Source organism: Mus caroli, unplaced genomic scaffold (genome assembly GCF_978045245.1).
Source record: "Mus caroli unplaced genomic scaffold, Mus_caroli_1 scaffold_4, whole genome shotgun sequence".
Classification (NCBI taxonomy): domain Eukaryota; kingdom Metazoa; phylum Chordata; class Mammalia; order Rodentia; family Muridae; genus Mus; species Mus caroli.
Genome location: NW_028227259.1, coordinates 148,427,193 through 148,445,237, shown reverse-complemented (window position 1 = coordinate 148,445,237; position 18,045 = coordinate 148,427,193). Strand labels below are relative to the sequence as shown.

Here is an 18,045-nt window from a genome sequence, read left to right as displayed (position 1 = left end):
ACTTTCACCTACCAGGCTCCCTGACAGCACTGACTGACGACCCCCGAGGCAGCCGGCTCCTTTGCGAGGCGTCTGACCAACGGTCCAGGCTGCGTGAGTAGTCCATTTCAGCTTCAAAGAACTGTGCGATGTGATCGTTGGAAAACAGACCTTCATACACACGGCCGTTCTTGAAGGTCATCCTGCCCTGTAGGGAGGGAGGCACGTGAGGCTGAAGAGGCTTCAGGAGGGAGACTGTGGCATTCTTCAGAAGGGTTTTCTAGGGTTTGGAGCATTTTCTGCTTTGAAGATAGGCCACAGAGAGTCGTTCTTCATTGACTCTCACACCATGCCTCTCCCTCCTCCTGCGCCTGCCCCTCCTCTTCTCCCCTCCCCCCTCCTCCAACCTTTCCCCAAGTTGAATCACCTCTTGGTCATAGCATTCAACTTTTTGTTTATTAAAAACCCTAATAAGCTTTGTGAATGGCCAATGGAGGGCCCATAGCCATAGGTGTGGTACTGCTATATGTCAACCCCAGGATGGTAAAGTACTGATTCTGAGGTCGACAAACACGCCCCCCTCCCATCACCCTCCTCACCCTCTCCCCTGTTCAGCTCTGTCAGTTGAGAGGCATTTGTAGAGAGCTTTGGAAATGAGTCTCTTTTCTTCTCCTTAGCAGGGCTGTGTAATGCGAAGCCTGTCTTGTAATCCTAGGGACACGGCAACCCAAGGGTAGAGCTGCTATGTGGGTAGGTGGGATAGAAATGCTGAAGTCACTGCGTTAATATCACAAGCAGCCCCAATGCCCACACTGCAATTGTATATGAACGATCAGGCTACACTGTATTTACAACCTGCAACCTGCACCCTCCCTTAATTGTATACACATATAACAGAGACAATTCAATCGTTTCTAAGTAGCCAGGAAATAATACGTTGTAAGGAGCTTTAAATGCATATCATCGCTGTAACTAAAGTAGTTATCTTTGTGAAATGAGCAATACCATGACTTACCAGACACACACCTTCCAGCATTTCCCAGCAGCCATACTCACCCTGCCCTGCTTTTTGTTGGAAGCCCACTCTCCCTCATACATGGCTCCACTGGCGTAGTAAAATTTCCCTTGTCCATGACGGAAGCCATTTACAAACGCCCCTATGTATTCATTTCTCAAGGGATACTGAGAGTTGGGGATTCTCTTTAGGAACCATGTGTGTGTTCCAAAGCCATTCTGAAAAGAAAGTAGCTCGTCAGCAGAAACCCCCTTTACCTGAACTCCAGTTATGGCAAAGACACTGATAATCTGAAGGGGCAGAGCGCATGAACCTAGAAGCAGGTATTGAGGTCAGCTGCCTTTTGACCTCTGGCAGTGAGCCCTAAATTTAGGGATTGTAGGATTGGATGAAGGATGTGTGAGACCGTTCCAGAAGACTAAATGACAAAACATGGATTAAACAGTGTAGCTGGCACTAGAAGACTGTAACTTTAAGTCACTTTCTCTTCTGTAGCTGTGACCAAACCAGCTTAGGGAAGGAAGGGCTGGGCCACACTTCTGGGTTATAGTCTTGTCACTTCTGGGAAGCCACAGTGGCGGAAGTTTGAGAAGGCTGGTCACATTGTATCCATCCACAGTCAAGGGCAGGCTGGTCACATTGTATCCATCCACAGTCAGAGGCAGAGAGCAGAGGGTGCACGCTCAGCTCAGCCCGCTCCCTCCACTAAATATAGTACAGGATCCCTTGCCCAGGTGTGTGTGTGGGGGGGGATGGCCCTGTCCACAACTAAGATGGGTGTTCCCACATCAATTAGAGTAATTAAAATAACACTGTGCCAGAAGTCCGCCTCTCAGGTGATTCTAGATTTTGTGAGTTGAGGCTAACCCTAGCCATCTCAAGTTTCTTAGGTTAGTTGTGCTTAGGGCCCTTAGTACAGCTCCCTCCTCAGGCTGCGACGCATGTGACGTCAGGTGCCTACCTGGATCCCCTTCTCCCAGTGGCCCGTGTACTCCTCATTTGTTGTGAGCCACCTCATTCTGCCTTCCCCATGGCGCATGTTGTTCTCCCACTGCCCTTCATATATGTTTCCTGATTTATAGCTGGGACCAAAGAAAACAAGGATGAACAGTTGGTTATCTTATGTCGACAACATCTGATTTGCCCTTAATGCCCTTAAACTCACCCCCTAAACGCCTCTCAGGAAATCCAACCCAGAAAGGACCCAGTGCTATGGAGACATAGGTAGCACATGGTTGGCAAAAATATTCCTACTAGGGAGGAGAATAATTCCATTTATTAAACTTCTTCATTATTCAATAAATGGGTAAGAGTGAGATTTTACATCTTCTAAAAACAACTCCTATTATGTTATTACTTAAATATTTTGACACTAGATACTATGTATTGTTAGGTACATATGTGGTGTGTGCACATGTGCATGTGGAGCCCCAAGGTCCACATGGGATGTATTTCCTCTGGTTTTGTAAAGACTGGGTCTCTCATTGGACCTGAAACTCATCGGTCTGGCAGGGCAGGCTGGCTTTAGAAGCTTTAAGGATCCTCCTGTGTCTGCTCCCCTGTGCTGAGGTTGCAGGTACATCCTGCTACACCAAGCTTTTTCCATGGGTGCTGGGGATTGAGTTCAGCTTCCCACGCTTTTGTGGAAGGGCCATACTGATGGATCCATTCCCTAGCCTAGTGTTAGGAGCACTCATTGCTCTTCCACAGGACTAGAGTTTATTTCCTGTCCATATTGGGCAGTTAACAACCACCTGTAATTTCAGCTCAAGGGGACTTGATACCTTCTTCTGCCTTCACATCCACTAACACATATGTGCACACACATATACATATAAAAATATACCCTAGTGTACACACACACACACACACACACACACACATCCTTGCTGGGTATGAAGGTACAGGTCTATAATACCAGCACTTGAGAGGGAGAGAAAAGAGATTCTTGAATTCAAGGTCAGCCTGGGCTAATAGCAAGACCTTGCACAAACAAAGCAAAATGGGGGTTGGGCTGTAGCCCCAGTGGGAGGGTGTTCACCGTGTTTTAGCCCAGTGGGAGGATATTCACCGTGCTCTAGGCCCTTGGGTTCAATCCCTAGCACTGCCAAAGCTAAAACAGTAACAACAAGACAATCGGGTCAATCTAAAATCAAGCAAAAATGCTGCTGTTCTTCAGAAAACATTCAGTACTGTAACCTATGATAAACAGATTCATTGTAGATTACAGAGGACAAAGGCGGGCAGTTCCTATTTAAAACAAAGTGAAGCCTACAATCACACACTTAGTATTCTCTTCTGGATTTCCCATAGGATGTTTTCATTGCTATGGAGATGTTGTCAGGAGTTACTGAAAACTCCTCCATGCTTGGATAAAAAGATGTGTTCTTCATCATTTGTGCACCTCATCTCTAACCTGGGTGAGAATCAAGCGAGCCTTTGAAAGCGTTTTCACCCACAACTCAAATGAGGAGGGAAGGGTCGTACCTACCATCTTATTCCCCAGCCCTTTTTGATGTTGTATACCCAGTCTCCTTCATACCAAGAGGTTCCCTCTTGATTGTAATAGATGGAGCCCTAGAGCAAACAATAGTAAGAGAAATGAAGCCTCATGACGCAAATCCTCTTGCATAAAGATCAAGCATGCAAATCTAAGATGCATAAACTGTGCAGAAGTCAATGTTATAGTTACTAAGACTCATAACCCATGATACGTTGGTTTTACAGATGAAGAAAAGGGCTTGGGGAAAAGGTCTCATTGGGTAAAGTGCAAGCACGAGGACTTGAGTGTGGATCCCAGAATCCACATAAAAAGCTGGACACAGCACACAGTGTAAGCGTCTGCCATCCCCACACTCCTAACTAGGAGATGGCAAATGGAGACAGGAGAACCTCTGGGAGCGCGAGGGCCAGCTAGCATGCTAACACAGCAGAGATGCTCCAGGCTAGGTAAACGATGAGGACATGCACCCCAGGTTGTCTTCTGACCACCACATGCACTCCATGACAATGCACACAAACATACAAAGGGTTAAGTATGTACACCAATATCACAAACCAGCTGCTCCTCGCATGAATCAGACTTTTTGTTTTTAGGGGAGAGATACCTTACAGAAACAACTGAAGAGAGGGATGATTTATTTTGGTTGGTGGTCCCAGAGTTTTCAGTCTATAACCATCAGTTCTGTTAGTTCTGGGCCAGTGTTGAGGCAGAACATCATGGCAGTGGGTCAGATGGCAGAGGCTGCTTACCTGTGGCAGACAGAAGTATGGAGGGGTGGGAAGGAACTAGGGACAAGCTACTTCCCGATTGACCAACTCCCTGACCTACTTCCTCCAGTGAGGCCTCACCTGCTAATCAGGGCCATCCAATCTTTTGGCACTGAGACTTGATAATGTTATCCCTCAGTATGTTGGGCCTTATTCATGGTATCCTGAGGTGCCAGGGGTCCATGGGTTACAGACTGACCATGCCTGTTTTCCAGAAACTCTCAAATAGGACCATCAGCTTGAGGCCAACTTCCTCACGCACGAGTTAGGCATGGGGTTCATACTTAAAATCCCCACCCTTGGGCAGTGAGGAAAAAAAGATCAGTTTAAGTTGGAGACCAACCTGGGCTACACAATAAGTTCCTAGACAGCCTGAAGGACAAAGTAAGAGCTTGTCTCAAGACGAAGGTAACGCATCAAGGTGAAGGGGTTTGACTCCTAGCCCTGTGACCTGAGAGCCACGTGGTATAGAGAACCAGCTTCTATAAACTGTCTTCTGACCTCCATATGCAAACCATGGAGTGTGTGTGTGTGTGTGTGTACTGTTGTTGTATATGTGTGCTCAAGTGTCCATCAACAGATGAATAGATAAATTATGGTATATAGTTACAATGAAACATTAGTCAGCCTTAAAAGGGGCAGAGTACCAACACATGCCACTCCTTAGATGAACCTCATGCTTAATAAAATGGCTAGGCTTAGTAAAACAAAAGTTCACATATTAAATGATTCCATTTAAAAAGAAGTGTCTGTTAGAGTTTGGATATGAAGTGTTCCTGACAAGTCCATGCACTGACCACTTAGTTTCCAGTGTTGTGTTGTGTTGTGCTTGTGTTGTGTTGTGCTTGTGTTTTGTTGTACTGTGCTTGTGTTGTGTTGTGCTTGTGTTGTGTTGTATTGTGTTGTACTTGTGTTGTGTTGTGCTTGTGTTGTGCTTGTGTTGTGTTGTTTCAGAAGGTTCAAGAAACGTTAGAAGGTTGGGACCTAGCGGAAAGTCACTGAGGGATACGTTCTTGAGAGCTGCGTCTTGTCCTGGCCCTACTATCTTCTTCCTGTTTACCATAAGGTAGCAGCCTCTCACTTTCTCACCCCCATCCTATTCTGCCCCATGGGAGACCCAGAAGTAGCACCAATTACCATGGGCTGAGCCCTCTGAAACTGTGAGCCCAAATCAATCATTTCTCTACTCAGTAGTTCCTAGCAAGAAGTTGCTGTTGTTGGTAGTAATGGTGGGTTTGTTTTGGTTTGGTTTGGTTTGAAACAGGGTGCTCTTATGTCCCTTGGCTGGCCTAGAACTCTCTGTATAGACCAGACTGGCCTTGAACTCATAGAGATCCACTTGCCTCTGTTTCACAAATGCTGGGATTAAAGGTGTTCGCCACCATGCCAGGCAAGCGGTTTTTGTCACAGTGACCAGAAATCGGACCGACACAACATCTAGGACATAAATCCACATACACAGTGGGCAGCCTGATCCTGGCTAGGGATATGGAGTGACCTCCTAATGCATATTTGTTCTATTTTGTGTGCTAAAAATGTTTTAGAGGTTGGATAATGTGATGGTTGTATAGTGTTGTAAATGGTTAATTTTATATCATAAATACATTCACACAGATGGGACTGTTCGTGGGGTATAATCTTCACCTACCTTCCCGTGTCTCTTGCCGTGACACCAGTGGCCGATGTAGGACACGGGCTGTGTGCCACACTTGAACATACCAAATCCATTCCTCATGCCATTGGTCACCTCTCCTTCATAAGTGCTGCCGTCCGGCCATGTGTACACCCCGTGGTTCATGGGGATATTCTTCACAAAGTCCCCCTAGGGCAAAATGACCAGGAGGACGATAGGGGGTGGCAATGAAGGAACTCTGACCACTCTGACACTGACCTGGCTTTTCTGTGGGTGTGGGGGATGTGCACGTCATGTCCTCGTCCCTGTGTTTCCTATCCCCTCACCTCGTTCTTCCACGGCACGGAAGTCCACGCAGAATAGAACACTGGGAAGGTTTCATTTACACCATGCTCCAAGAAGCAAGCAGGTGACCTGGTAATGTGGTGGCTGCCAATCCTGACCTTAACTTTAGCCTCTTAGGGTCCACCGTGGAGAGGTCTGAATGATCAGCAGGTACTGATCACCCACAGAAAGCCTTCTGTCTCTCCATGGTCCATCAAAATACTCTGCAGTCAACAGCCTACCTCATGGGCAACTTCTGAAGAACTCACTGTGTTGGCTGAGGGCGCCTTCATTGTGAGCAGCTCATGGTGATGTGCGCCATGGCCCAAAGATGGTAGAGTGGTTCCGTTGGCAATGGTGGTAGTGGCACTGGGCAATGAACCAGGGTTCCCCATGTGCTAAGCTGGTGTTCTGCCTCAGTCCCAAGACTCCAAACACGCAGGATGATCACCAGTTCAGCAGAGCATATTGGTGCTAGGTGGCTCAACGTGACTGAGGATGCTTCGAGAGCCAAGACCCACCCATGAACTCTCTAAGATGGGTTGATTGTGGAGGGCTCTGTGCTTGCCAAGAAGGATCCTCCCCCAGCCCCAATATGCCAGAGGATTTCCAGAGACAGTGACACAGAAGGACCTGCCTGGCAAAACCACCACTCAGGGATCAGAAACCTTCCATGTTGGCAGCAGGCTGGAAGGTGGGGGTAGCACGGAAAGGGAGTTCTCTCAGAAAACTGGGCTCTAACACACTGTTGAGGGTGGATCCCCAGACCCCCTCAGTGGAGGATCAACCCTCTCTCGTCATCTCTGTACCTCTGCAGCTTGTGCATGCTGCCCAGCTGCCCTCTGAATCCACGTGCTCTGTGTATTTGCCTTAAATGTCTCTTACCATTTATGAACACCATGGCATTAGTAACTCTGCAGTGGAGATTTCTAGAACAGCACTTCAGACACTCACAGGCTTTGAGAGTGGGAGCTGAAACTGGCACAGTCTCAGAGGACAAATCTGTTCTCACAATCAGTTTAAAAATACTCACTTCCCCTCAGCCCAGCAACCCAGATGGTTTTTGTGAAACCCCCATAATGGGATGCATGCAGCCAGGAAAAAGAGTGAGCTCTGCGGGGATGGGATGGCTTAAGAGACTATAGAAACTGTGTTCAGATAAAGCATGAGGGATTTAACATACATCTATCCGTGTGCAATGCACGCAGAGAACACATAGATCACCACTGAACTCCACCCGTGTGTGATGTGTAAACACAGGATACCTCCAGTGCAACACATAAAGCCAGCTCCAGGGATTCGCAGGCACCTGACACAGTCACCGCGTTACTACACGGAGTGACAAGTCGGCCTCTGCATCGTCCTGCTCTCTCCAGGTTTGGTCCTGTGCTAACACTGCCCTTTGCATTGAGTTTTTTTCTTTTTCAGAAGTAGCATCTTATTATGTAGACTCAGGGTGTCCTCCTGCCTCAGCTTCCCGAGTACTGGGATTCCATGATATCATCCTAACTATGCTAACTTTCTTTTTTTTCTTTTTTAATTGTTTGTTTTTTTTGAGACAGTGTCTCAATATGTAGCCCTGGTTGTCCTAGAATCAGGCTGGCTTTAAACTCACAGAGACCTCCTGGCCTCTGCCTCTCAAGTACTGGGATTAAAGGCGTGTGCTACCACACCTAACTTGACTTACTTTTATAAGAATAGTCTATCTAGAGGGCTAGAAAGATGGTTCAACAGTTAGAGCATGAGTGCCGTTTCCAGCATTCATACCAGCAGCTCCCAATTGTATGTGACTGCAGTTCTAGAGGATCCAATACCTTCCTGTAGCCTCTGAGACCGCCTCAAGTCAACAGCCATAACAACACACAGACACACACACACAGGGACACACACACACACATATACTTTAAAAAATAAAAATGGGCTGGGCGTGGTGGCGCACGCCTTTAATCCCAGCACTTGGGAGGCAGAGGCAGGCGGATCTCTGAGTTCGAGGCCAGCCTGGTCTACAGAGTGAGTTCCGGGACAGCTGGGCTACACAGAGAAACCCTGTCTCGAAAAACCAAAAAAAAAAAAAGAATTCTTTAAAAATAGTGCAGGGAGCGGGGCTGGAGAGATGGTTCAGTGGTTAGGAGCACTAACTGAGTTCAAAGCCCAGCAACCACATGGTGGCTCACACCATCTGCAATGAGATCTGACACACACTTCTGGAGTGTCTGAAGACAGCTACAGTGCACTTATATACAATAAATAAATAAATCTTTTTAAAAAATATTTATTTTATTTAATTTTATTTATATGAGTACATTGTACATCTCTCCAGCCCCATAAATAAATCTTTAAAAAAAATAGTGCAGGAAGCCAACCTGTGATTAATTCTACAATTAATCCCTGACAGCTCTTACACACGACAATGATTTACCTCGTACTTCAATCCGTCAGCCCAAATGTAAGTCCCTTGTCCATGCATCAGTCCTTCTGAAAACATACCCTAGGAGAGAAATAATAGTGACCTCTCAGATGGGAGCCGTGGACAGTGGGGATCTAGACAGTGGCTCCCTTCGTAGACTGGAACCCTGCCCACCAGCCCACCCTGCCCCTTTACCTGCAGGAATGTGCTGGCTGGCTGGTGGCAGCTGCCACAGTGTGGTGCCCACTCTGAGCCTGCACCACACACACACAGTGAGCCATTCTGAGCCAAAAAAGATCCAAGGAGGAGTTTACCCCCAAAACCTAGACCTGATAACCACAGTCAGTCTCTTAAGGAAGTCACTGGAAAAATCTCTGAACTACAGGCGAAAAGAATTCAAAACCTTTTGATTTTTTTACTTCGAGCTTTCAAGATTTGGGGCTGAGAAGAAAGTTTAGTGGGAGACGCCTGACTAGCACGGACAAGGCCCATTTCCTACGCTGTAAAACCAAACACAACCATTAGACACGGCACATTTGTGAGCCTCGCACTTTGTTTTCTCTTATTGGAAATCATCAGCGTGCATATGCACATAACTGTGTGCAGGCATACACACGTGTATAGCTATGTATGAAATGTGTAGAATTTCAGGTCCAGGGGACCCAATGCCCTCTTCTGGTCTCCGTGGGCATCTGCACACACATGGAACACGGACATACACATAAGACCTAGAAATCTTTAAACTTTATTTTTTTTACATAAGCACATGTTTTTGGTAATCTGAATGAATGAATGAATGAATGAATGAATATGAGGCCTACAAGTAAAGGGAAAAAAATGAAACAACCCTTAAAAAATCCAACAACTATGGAACAGCTGCATCTAGCAATTTTTGAGCATTACACAGGATCACAAAGAACTGTCAGGTAAGCCAGGGAGCTCTCATTTCATGGCTGCCAAGCTTCATTTTATGATGGTCAGAAAGTTCTGGGCTGTCAGGGGTGATGGGATGTTTAAGACCACTAGACTGTCCACTTCAAAAGGTTAAAATAACAAATGTTGTGTATGCTTCACAACACATCAAAAAAAAAAATTTTTTTTGAGACAGGGTTTCTCTGTGTACCCCTGGCTGTCCTGTAACTCACTCTGTAGACCAGGCTGGCCTCGAACTCAGAAATCCGCCTGCCTCTGCCTCCCGAGTGCTGGGATTAAAGGTGTGCGCCACCACTTGCCTGGCCACATCAAAAATTTTAAAACTTATCTTGTATTTTGGTGTGGGTTCTACAGTGATGAAAATCATATAGTAATACATGATAAATTTATAACTGAAAACAATTCTAACTGCAATCTACCGTTATGTGACTAATATATAAAATATTGATGTATCTATTTAAAGAGTGAAAAGAAACAGTGCTAGCTGAGAACTTTTATCACAAAACAACAGTGAAAGTGAGATTTCGCCCTTTTTGGTTTGTTTGTTTTTATTCTTTGCAGTGGCAGGGATGGACTCAGGGATTTCTGCACGTTAGGCAGGTGATCTGCCATGGGGCCACACCCTCAGCCCTGAGACTCTGCTCATCACTCTTGGCCTGAGTTTCATCTCTGTTGCTATGCGGAAGCACTCTGACCAAAAGCAGTGATTTGGCTTACACTTCCAGCTCGCAGTCGGTCATTGAGGGACACTGGGACAGTAACTCAAGCGGGCACTTGAGGCAGAAACCATGAAGGAACGCTGCTTGCTGTCTTTTCTTTATCTAGCTTTCTTGATCAGCATAGCACCACCGGCCTAGGGAATAGCACCACCTACAGTGGGCTGGACCCTTCTATAGCAACAACACAATCCCCCACATGTGTGCCTATAGGCCAAACTGATCTAGTGATCCTTCAACTGAGACTCCCTTCTTAGGTAATATGCCGAGTTGACAGTTCAAACTAGCTAAGGGCAGCCTCTGTGTTAAACCAGTAGACAGAATCAAATACCTATAGAATATATTTGGGGGAAAGAAGTCAGATCGTTACTGACATTCACTATGTAGCCAGGACTGAAACAGTTGCATGTGGACTAGACACGCAGTTTTTTAAAAAGACCATCTCTCCCTAAAACATACAGCCTAACGCTATTTGCATATAATTTGCATTTCATTTACATGTCATTTGCATATCATTTGCTTTATGTTCAGTACTGTAAGTTGTGTAGCTATGACAATGAATATGCAGGGTGTGCATTGTGATGGTAGAACACTTGGATAACAGACTCAAGGCCCTGGATTCAATCCTCAGCACCACAAGGAAACAAATAACAACACAGTATATGGGAAGATGCCCATTAGGTTCTATTTCTTTAAGATGTGTGTGTGTGTGTGTGTGTATGTGTGTGTGATGTGAGTGCAGCCCTGGAAAAGGCAAGAAGAGGGCATCAAACCCCCTGGATCTGGAGCCAAAGGCACTTGTGAAATTGCCATTCTGGTGCTGTGAACCAAACACTGGTCCTCTTCTACAAGAGCAGCAAACCCTGGTGAGCCATCTCTCTAGCCCCAGTGATATGTGTAGGTTCTTTGCAAACCCTGAAGCATTTTGTGTGGGGGACTTAAGCATCCAAGTTTGGTATCTCGCCTGTGGTGACTGTATTTACTGAGTGGTGAATCTATGGCTTGACAATAGTTAACAATCAGGAAAGGAAAGATTAAAGTCTAAAATGAGCACTTCGGTTATACTGAGTCACCGTAAGTAGATAGTTGGGGTTCAGGGTAAATCAGTATGTAGTACTTCTAAAAGTTTTAGGGGATCCCAGAACTCGGGAGGCAGAGGCAGGCGGATCTCTGAGTTCGAGGCCTGCCTGGTCTACAGAGTGAGTTCCAAGACAGCCAGGGCTACACAGAGAAACCCTGTCTCGAAAAATAAAACAAAACAAAGTTTTAGAGGAATCTGTGCAATTCGCTCAAGCCTTGGGAATGGAAGACTTTCAGTCTATTCCTTTCTTCCAGCCCTGTTGGCTCCAATAATTGTGACTTACGTGGTAGGTGTTTCCGCCTTGAAAGACAGCAAAGCCTTCTCCCTCATACAGTCCACGGACTTTCTCCCCTTCATAGCTACAAAGAAACAGCATTCAAACTCACGAAGGGTGTGGATGTTAAAGTATACAGATTCCCATGGCATACACACCTCTTAGTGTGATCTAAGGGGCTTGGTAGGTACAGAATTTCTGTCTGGGAAGAGGGTCAGAACTCAAATGCTAGCTGTGAGACACTAGGAATGCATTTAACACCCTGAACTAACTATACATTTTGTTTTATTTCAATCTGTGTGGGGAGGGGGGGCGGGATGTACACATACAAGTGATCTGGAACCATTTGCTCTTCCACCTCACCTATTGGGGCAGGATCTGTCAATCAAACCCAGAGCTGGCCAGCTTGCTTTGGCCATTCCATCTCAACCTTCTAAAGCTGGACTTACATACTCGTGGGCCACCATCCTCAACTGGAATTTATCTAAGTTTCTGGGGATCTGAACCTTAATCCTTATGTTTGTCCCATCTCACCAGTGACTGAATTATACATTTTAAGTAGTTAAAAATAGCAAACTTTGGGCTGGTGAGATGGCTCAGCGGGTAAGGGCACTGACTGCTCTTCCGCAGGTCCTGAGTTCAAATCCCAGCAACTGCATGGTGGCTCACAACCACCCATAACGAGATCTGATGCTCTCTTCTGCTGTGTCTGAAGTCAGCTACAGTGAACTTATGTATAATAATAAATAAATCTTTATAAAAAAAAGCAAATTTTATGTATGTTACCATGTTAAAAATACTCTTTTTTATTTTTATTTATTATTATTATTATTTATTTTTCGAGACAGGGTTTCTCTGTATAGCCCTGGCTGTCCTGGAACTCACTTTGTAGACCAGGATGGCCTTGAACTCAGAAATCTGCCTGTCTCTGCCTCCCAAGTGCTGGGATCAAAGGCGTGCGCCTCCACCGCCTGGCTAAAAATATTCTTGAAGTGTGCTACCGCCCCTGACTTTTAAGTGGAGTCTAAGGACCTGAAATCAGGTGCTCAGGTTTGTATAGCAGACACTTTACAAATGGAGCCATTTTTCCAGCTCCCTAAAAAAAAGGAGACAGAGACAAGAGGACCCTGGGAGCTCGGGATAGTCCATCTAACCAAAGCAGTGAGTTCCACACCCACACACAAAAGTGCTTTTGGAAACTGGGAATTGCAGGATCATAAAACTGCATGAGCTGAGCAGTGGTGGTGCACCCTTTAATCCCAGCACTAAGGAGGCAGAGGCAGGCCCATCTCTGAGTTAGAGGCTAGCCTGGTCTACAGAGTTTCAGGATAGCCAGGGCTACAGGGAGAAACCCTGTCTGGAAAGACAAAACCAAACCAAATCAAAACCAAAAAAATAAAACAAACAAACAAAACGCACGAGGATTCACATGGTCCCACACAAACACACCTTCATGTAACATTTGGTTTACAGAGTCTGGCTCCATCATGCCCCACTTTTACCTTTCCACTATGAGTTTGGTCAGGATGGGCTCTTCATACTGAGTCTCCTCTTCACTCTGTTCCATTTGTACTGAGTCTCTTTTGGGGGCTTGCTTGAGTGGTGTTTCCACGACTGGGACAACAGCACTGGGGGCCACTTCTTGCTTACTGGCATTGCTATCTTGTTTCGAGGCTTCTGGGTTATCAGAAATGGAGGAGGGAGAGCGGGCGGACTTATCTCCTTTCTTGTCCGCTTTTTTCTTTTCTTTCACCATGGCTCTTGGAAGACGTACGGGTTTTCTTTACATGCAGAATTAGCCAATGATTTCTTTGGTAGACTGCAGTTTTGTTTCAAAGCACGGATGGGTTTTACCTGAAAAATAAAGACTGGGTTGTTTTGATTGTAAAAACAACTAGCCTTGGGACATTAGAACATTATCATCCTACTGAAGCCTGAGTAATGGCATGTATGACAGTTTATGTAAATAATTAAATTCCAATGTTGCACAGATTGTTTTAAAATGTTTAATATCAGAACCATTGTGAAACATTATTTCATTTATAATTTTATTACATTGATTTATCTATTAATTTTGTACATATGAGAATGTGTCTGGGTATGTGTATATGTGTGGAGATTCAACAGCAATTTTTCGCAGGTGCCTCTCTCCTTTCATAATCTGTATCCTGGGGATCAAACTCAGGCTGTCTGGCTTGGCAGCAATCACCTTTACCTACTGAGCCATTTTGCCAGCCAATGTAATTTTATGAGTTCCTAACAGTACTACAGTTAGGAGTGGCCGTCCTTCCTGGGTCAAGTGCTTGCCTCAAAAGCATGAAGACCTGAGTTCAGATCCCTGAGACTCATGTAGAAAGTTGATGTATCTGTAATTCCAGCAGTTCGAAGGTGGAGACAGGACTCCTTACAGCTCATGCAGAGCTTGGTTCCATTGGTGAGCGCCAGGTTCAGCCACGGACAGTTGGGGTGGGAGACGTGACTCCTCTGGCAAAGATGCTTGCCACAAGCCTGACAAGCTGGGTATCGCTGAACCTGCATGGCGGACGGAGAGAACGGACTCTTCTTGCAAGCTGTCCTCTGAGCTCCACAAGGGACCCACGACAGTTGCACTTCTGTTGTGGATAGCCCTGAGGCTAATTATATTTGATGTTAATTCTGTTCTACTGTGAGTGGCTGCGAACAAGGAATGAGTCAGCAACACACACACATATTGCACACACAATAATAATAATTGATAATGTTAATGATTATTATTATTATTTTAAAATAAGATACAAATTTAAAAAGCATCAAGTCCATAAAAACATAAAGGCCCCTGTATCATGTTAGCAGTGTTTTGTCTCTAAGCAAACGGCTTCCGGCCTCAGATCTCAAATAGAAATAGTGGTACCTTGTGTGAAGATACGATTGTGATGATTCTGAAAGTATACAGTTCAGGAAAATTAATATACAGAGTGACTGTCGTTTCAGGTCTTTCAGTTTGAAATCATTGGCTGTCTAACTTCCAGAGCCCTCAGTGACAACTTCTTGTATGTGTGGTGTCCATGTGTTTATGCATGAGGATGTGCACATGTGGAAGGCCTAGGTCCACATTAGGTGTCTTCCTTTATCTTGCTCCCATCTTAGGTTTTTGAGACAGGGCTTCTCCCTGACCTCTGAGGTCACCAATTAGGCAAAGCCAGCTAGCCAGAGAGCTCTGGGCAGCCTCCTTCCTGTGTCTACTTCTCAAGTATGGATGAGCATGTCATGGTGTCTGCATTAAAAAATATTTTTGAACATTTTATTATTTTTGTGTTTGTGGATGTTTTGTTTGCATGTTTGTCTGTGCAACACATGACATGCATGCAGTGTCCGGGGAGGCCAGAAGAGGATCCCTTTGTGTTGCGGCCTGCCGGCAGTCCACAACACGAACGGTTCAACTGAGAATGGCAGTTCGCTGAAAAGAGAGGAATCTAGACGGGGCGGAAGAAATAATGGAGCCAAGACAACATCCTGATCAAAGCTCAATTTTACTATTTCCAGACACTCAGTTATAAAGGAAGGGGGAGGGAACCCAATATCCCGCCAAGTAACTCAGGGTCCAGTAGCAGGACGAACACGTGTGTGCCTCCAGGCAGCAAAGGCAGGTTCCAGCAGTGGGCGTGGCAGGACGAATGAGCCGGTAGCTCCACCCTTGAGCAAGCAGGTTCCAGGCTGGGGGAAGGGAGGCCACACCTTTGGAGTTACAGATAATTGTGGGCTGCCATCCCGATGCTGGAAATTAAACTCTGCTCCTTTGGAAGAACAGCTAGATGCTCTTAATGGCTGAGCCATCCAGCCCCAGTTTCTACACGCTGACATGGCGTTCAGGATTAAACTCAGGTCCTCATGCTTGCAGATGCCTCTAGAGCTCAACTTCTTAAACTGTGGCTCAAGATCTCATATAGGATTACATACATGAGCAGAGGGGTCATGAAAATCTAGCAGGAAAAGCGTTGTGAATGTACAACCAAGAATTAATTAAAAATCAAACACATAGTGAAGCCAATGCATTTCTGGCAAGAACCCTCCCGGGTTATATGAACCAACTTCACTGTCTTGGTTCTTGCTTGGCCTTTTAAATTTGATTGTTTTTGTTTTAAAATTATGTGTATATGCGTGTGTCTGTTTGAGGGTGTGCGCATGTGACTGTGATGCCCTCAGAGGTCCCAGAAGAGGGGTTGGGATCCTGTGAATCTGAAGTATACGTGACTGTGAGCTACTTGATGTGGGTGTTGGGAACTGGACTCCAGTCCTCTGGAAGAACAATATCTTAAAAACGCTGAACCTTTGCTCCAAATCCATGTCCATTCTTCACACATGACATGTGTATTCTGTACCGTGCATGCCATCATGCCATGCCATGCCTGAAACATCTCTGCTCAGATTTAAGACTGCGACATTGTATGACTTGCAGGGCTTCTACTGTACAGTATCCTACTTTTATAGAAATACGATTTAAATACAGAAAACAAAGGCATTCTTTTCCTACTGACATTCCTGTGTGTATATCTCTGCATAGATGGCTTTAGAATGCTTGTTTTAAACTTTTGGTTTTTTTTCAAGACAGGGCTTCTCTGTGTAGTCCTGGCTGTTCTGGAACTCGCTCTGTAGAGCAGGATGGTGTCAAACTCAGAGATCTGGCTGCCTCTCTCCCTTTCTAGTACTGGGACTAAAGGTATGTGCCACTATTGTATACCTTAAAATTTTAAAATTAATTTCTCTGTGTGTGTGCCATCACGATCAAATAATGGGCATTCTTAACTGTTAAGCTGTCTCTAAATCCCCAGGAATTAATTTTACATAAATATAAACAAGCAGGCCTGCAAAATGACTTAGGTTAAGCCATGTCTCCTCAAGCCTAATGACCCGAGTTCAATTCCTGGAATCTACATGGTGAAGGAAGAGAACCAATCCCCGCAAGCTGTCCTCTGACTTCCATATGTGCAGGCGGCACACTAGCTACTCCACACCCCATTAAATAAATAAAATGGAAAAAAAAAGAAGCTTTGGGGTCCAGCATTAAGAGCACTTGGGGCTCTTGCAGAGGGTCCATGTTCGGGTCCCAGCATTTATGTTTGGTGGCTCACAGCCACTTGTAACTTCAGTTCTAGAGTATCTACCACCCTCTTCTGGCCTCTGTGGGTACCTGCAAATGGGAATATTTATATACCCACTCATAAATAAAAGTGAAAAATGAATCTTAAAAAATAAATAAGCACATAATTTCCTTAGTACACAAGTTTGCTTTATTTAGTAAAGGGTAAATTTTATATGTATCCCAAAATTGTTTTAAAAGTATATTTTACTATTATCAGTAAATATTGTTGTGTATACCTATGTATATACTAAAGCCAGAGTTACAACGATTTCTTGGGAAAAGGAGTCAAGTGGGAAACTCGAGAGTAGTCCTGTGGTAGAGCTTCATGACCCAGCCGCTCTCATCACTACTGGGGCTGGAAGAGACCGGATGAGTTTCGGAGCTGAGGGCAGAGGGCCAAAGCCAACTGATCTCGGTCATGGTGTCCTACTGCATTAGGCAAGCAAGACGTAAAGAAATCCTGGGGTGCAAAGAAAGCTGGTCCAGGTTCGTGGCCCCTGGGGGTGGATAGAGTGGCACTCCATGCCTGCCGCTGCTAGGCATGGTCAATCCCACCTCAGAGCTTCTCCAACCCCTGCGCGCCCACTCGTCCAAGGGCCTGATGAGTATCAGCCAAGCCAGCCCAAGCTGCTCTCCACTCTCAACTTGAACAACCATTTACTCTAGGTTTTCTGGTCCTCTATTAGTGAAATTCAAACTACAGATACAACTAGCTCGTTTCTTATAGTGATGACCCCACCTCCACCCCATTCTTAAGGAAGTCCCGGCATTATTGCACCCAAGGGCAAACCCGCCTTTTCGAGGGTCCCAGCACCACTCCACCCCTCCGCAGGGTCCCTTTATCAATCAAGCACGTGTTCAAGTCTTTACATAGTTGCTACACACACAGGACTACTTTAGGGTGCTCACCCACCTGCTCTGGCCAGGCCTGCAGATCCCAAAGTAGCACTATTAAGGAAGACTTTGCGTCCTGGGAGCTAGGTGGTCTCTAAGCAACTGTCACAGCCCCGCCTCCTGTCCTCTTAAAGGGGCCACGGGTACCAGACAAAGCTGTAAAGCATCCAAGAAGGGAGGAACTGGCTAGGCAAGGGAGCCGGATGTACCTGGATTTCCCGATCTAACTGCAAACCATGTGACCTCCCTCAGCAGGTTTCCTCACCATAAACTAGAATAACATAAGCTTTTGTTTGCCACCATTGCCTTTTGTTTTCCACCGCGGTAAGTTGCAGGCCAGGCTTACTTGGAGGGTTCGGAAGAGTCAGTATACTTGTTCTCTACTTTGAAGAACTAATGT

General features: G+C 45.5%; 1 protein-coding gene across 1 annotated transcript in view; it reads right to left on the bottom strand.

Annotated features, from left to right (window-relative positions):
- Rsph10b (radial spoke head 10 homolog B) overlaps positions 1 to 17,743 on the bottom strand; it is a 53,808-nt gene extending 36,065 nt beyond the window's left edge. Inside the window, exons 1-9 of the mRNA XM_021163175.3 lie at positions 17,665 to 17,743; positions 13,135 to 13,486; positions 11,642 to 11,717; positions 8,641 to 8,709; positions 5,913 to 6,086; positions 3,486 to 3,571; positions 1,956 to 2,076; positions 1,036 to 1,212; positions 13 to 187 (exon numbers count right to left, since the gene is read on the bottom strand). Coding sequence (XP_021018834.1) covers positions 13 to 187; positions 1,036 to 1,212; positions 1,956 to 2,076; positions 3,486 to 3,571; positions 5,913 to 6,086; positions 8,641 to 8,709; positions 11,642 to 11,717; positions 13,135 to 13,388 — 1,132 coding nt within the window. The 5' untranslated portion in view covers positions 13,389 to 13,486; positions 17,665 to 17,743. The remainder of the gene's footprint in view (positions 1 to 12; positions 188 to 1,035; positions 1,213 to 1,955; positions 2,077 to 3,485; positions 3,572 to 5,912; positions 6,087 to 8,640; positions 8,710 to 11,641; positions 11,718 to 13,134; positions 13,487 to 17,664) is intronic.
- Between the last annotated feature and the right edge of the window lie 302 nt (positions 17,744 to 18,045).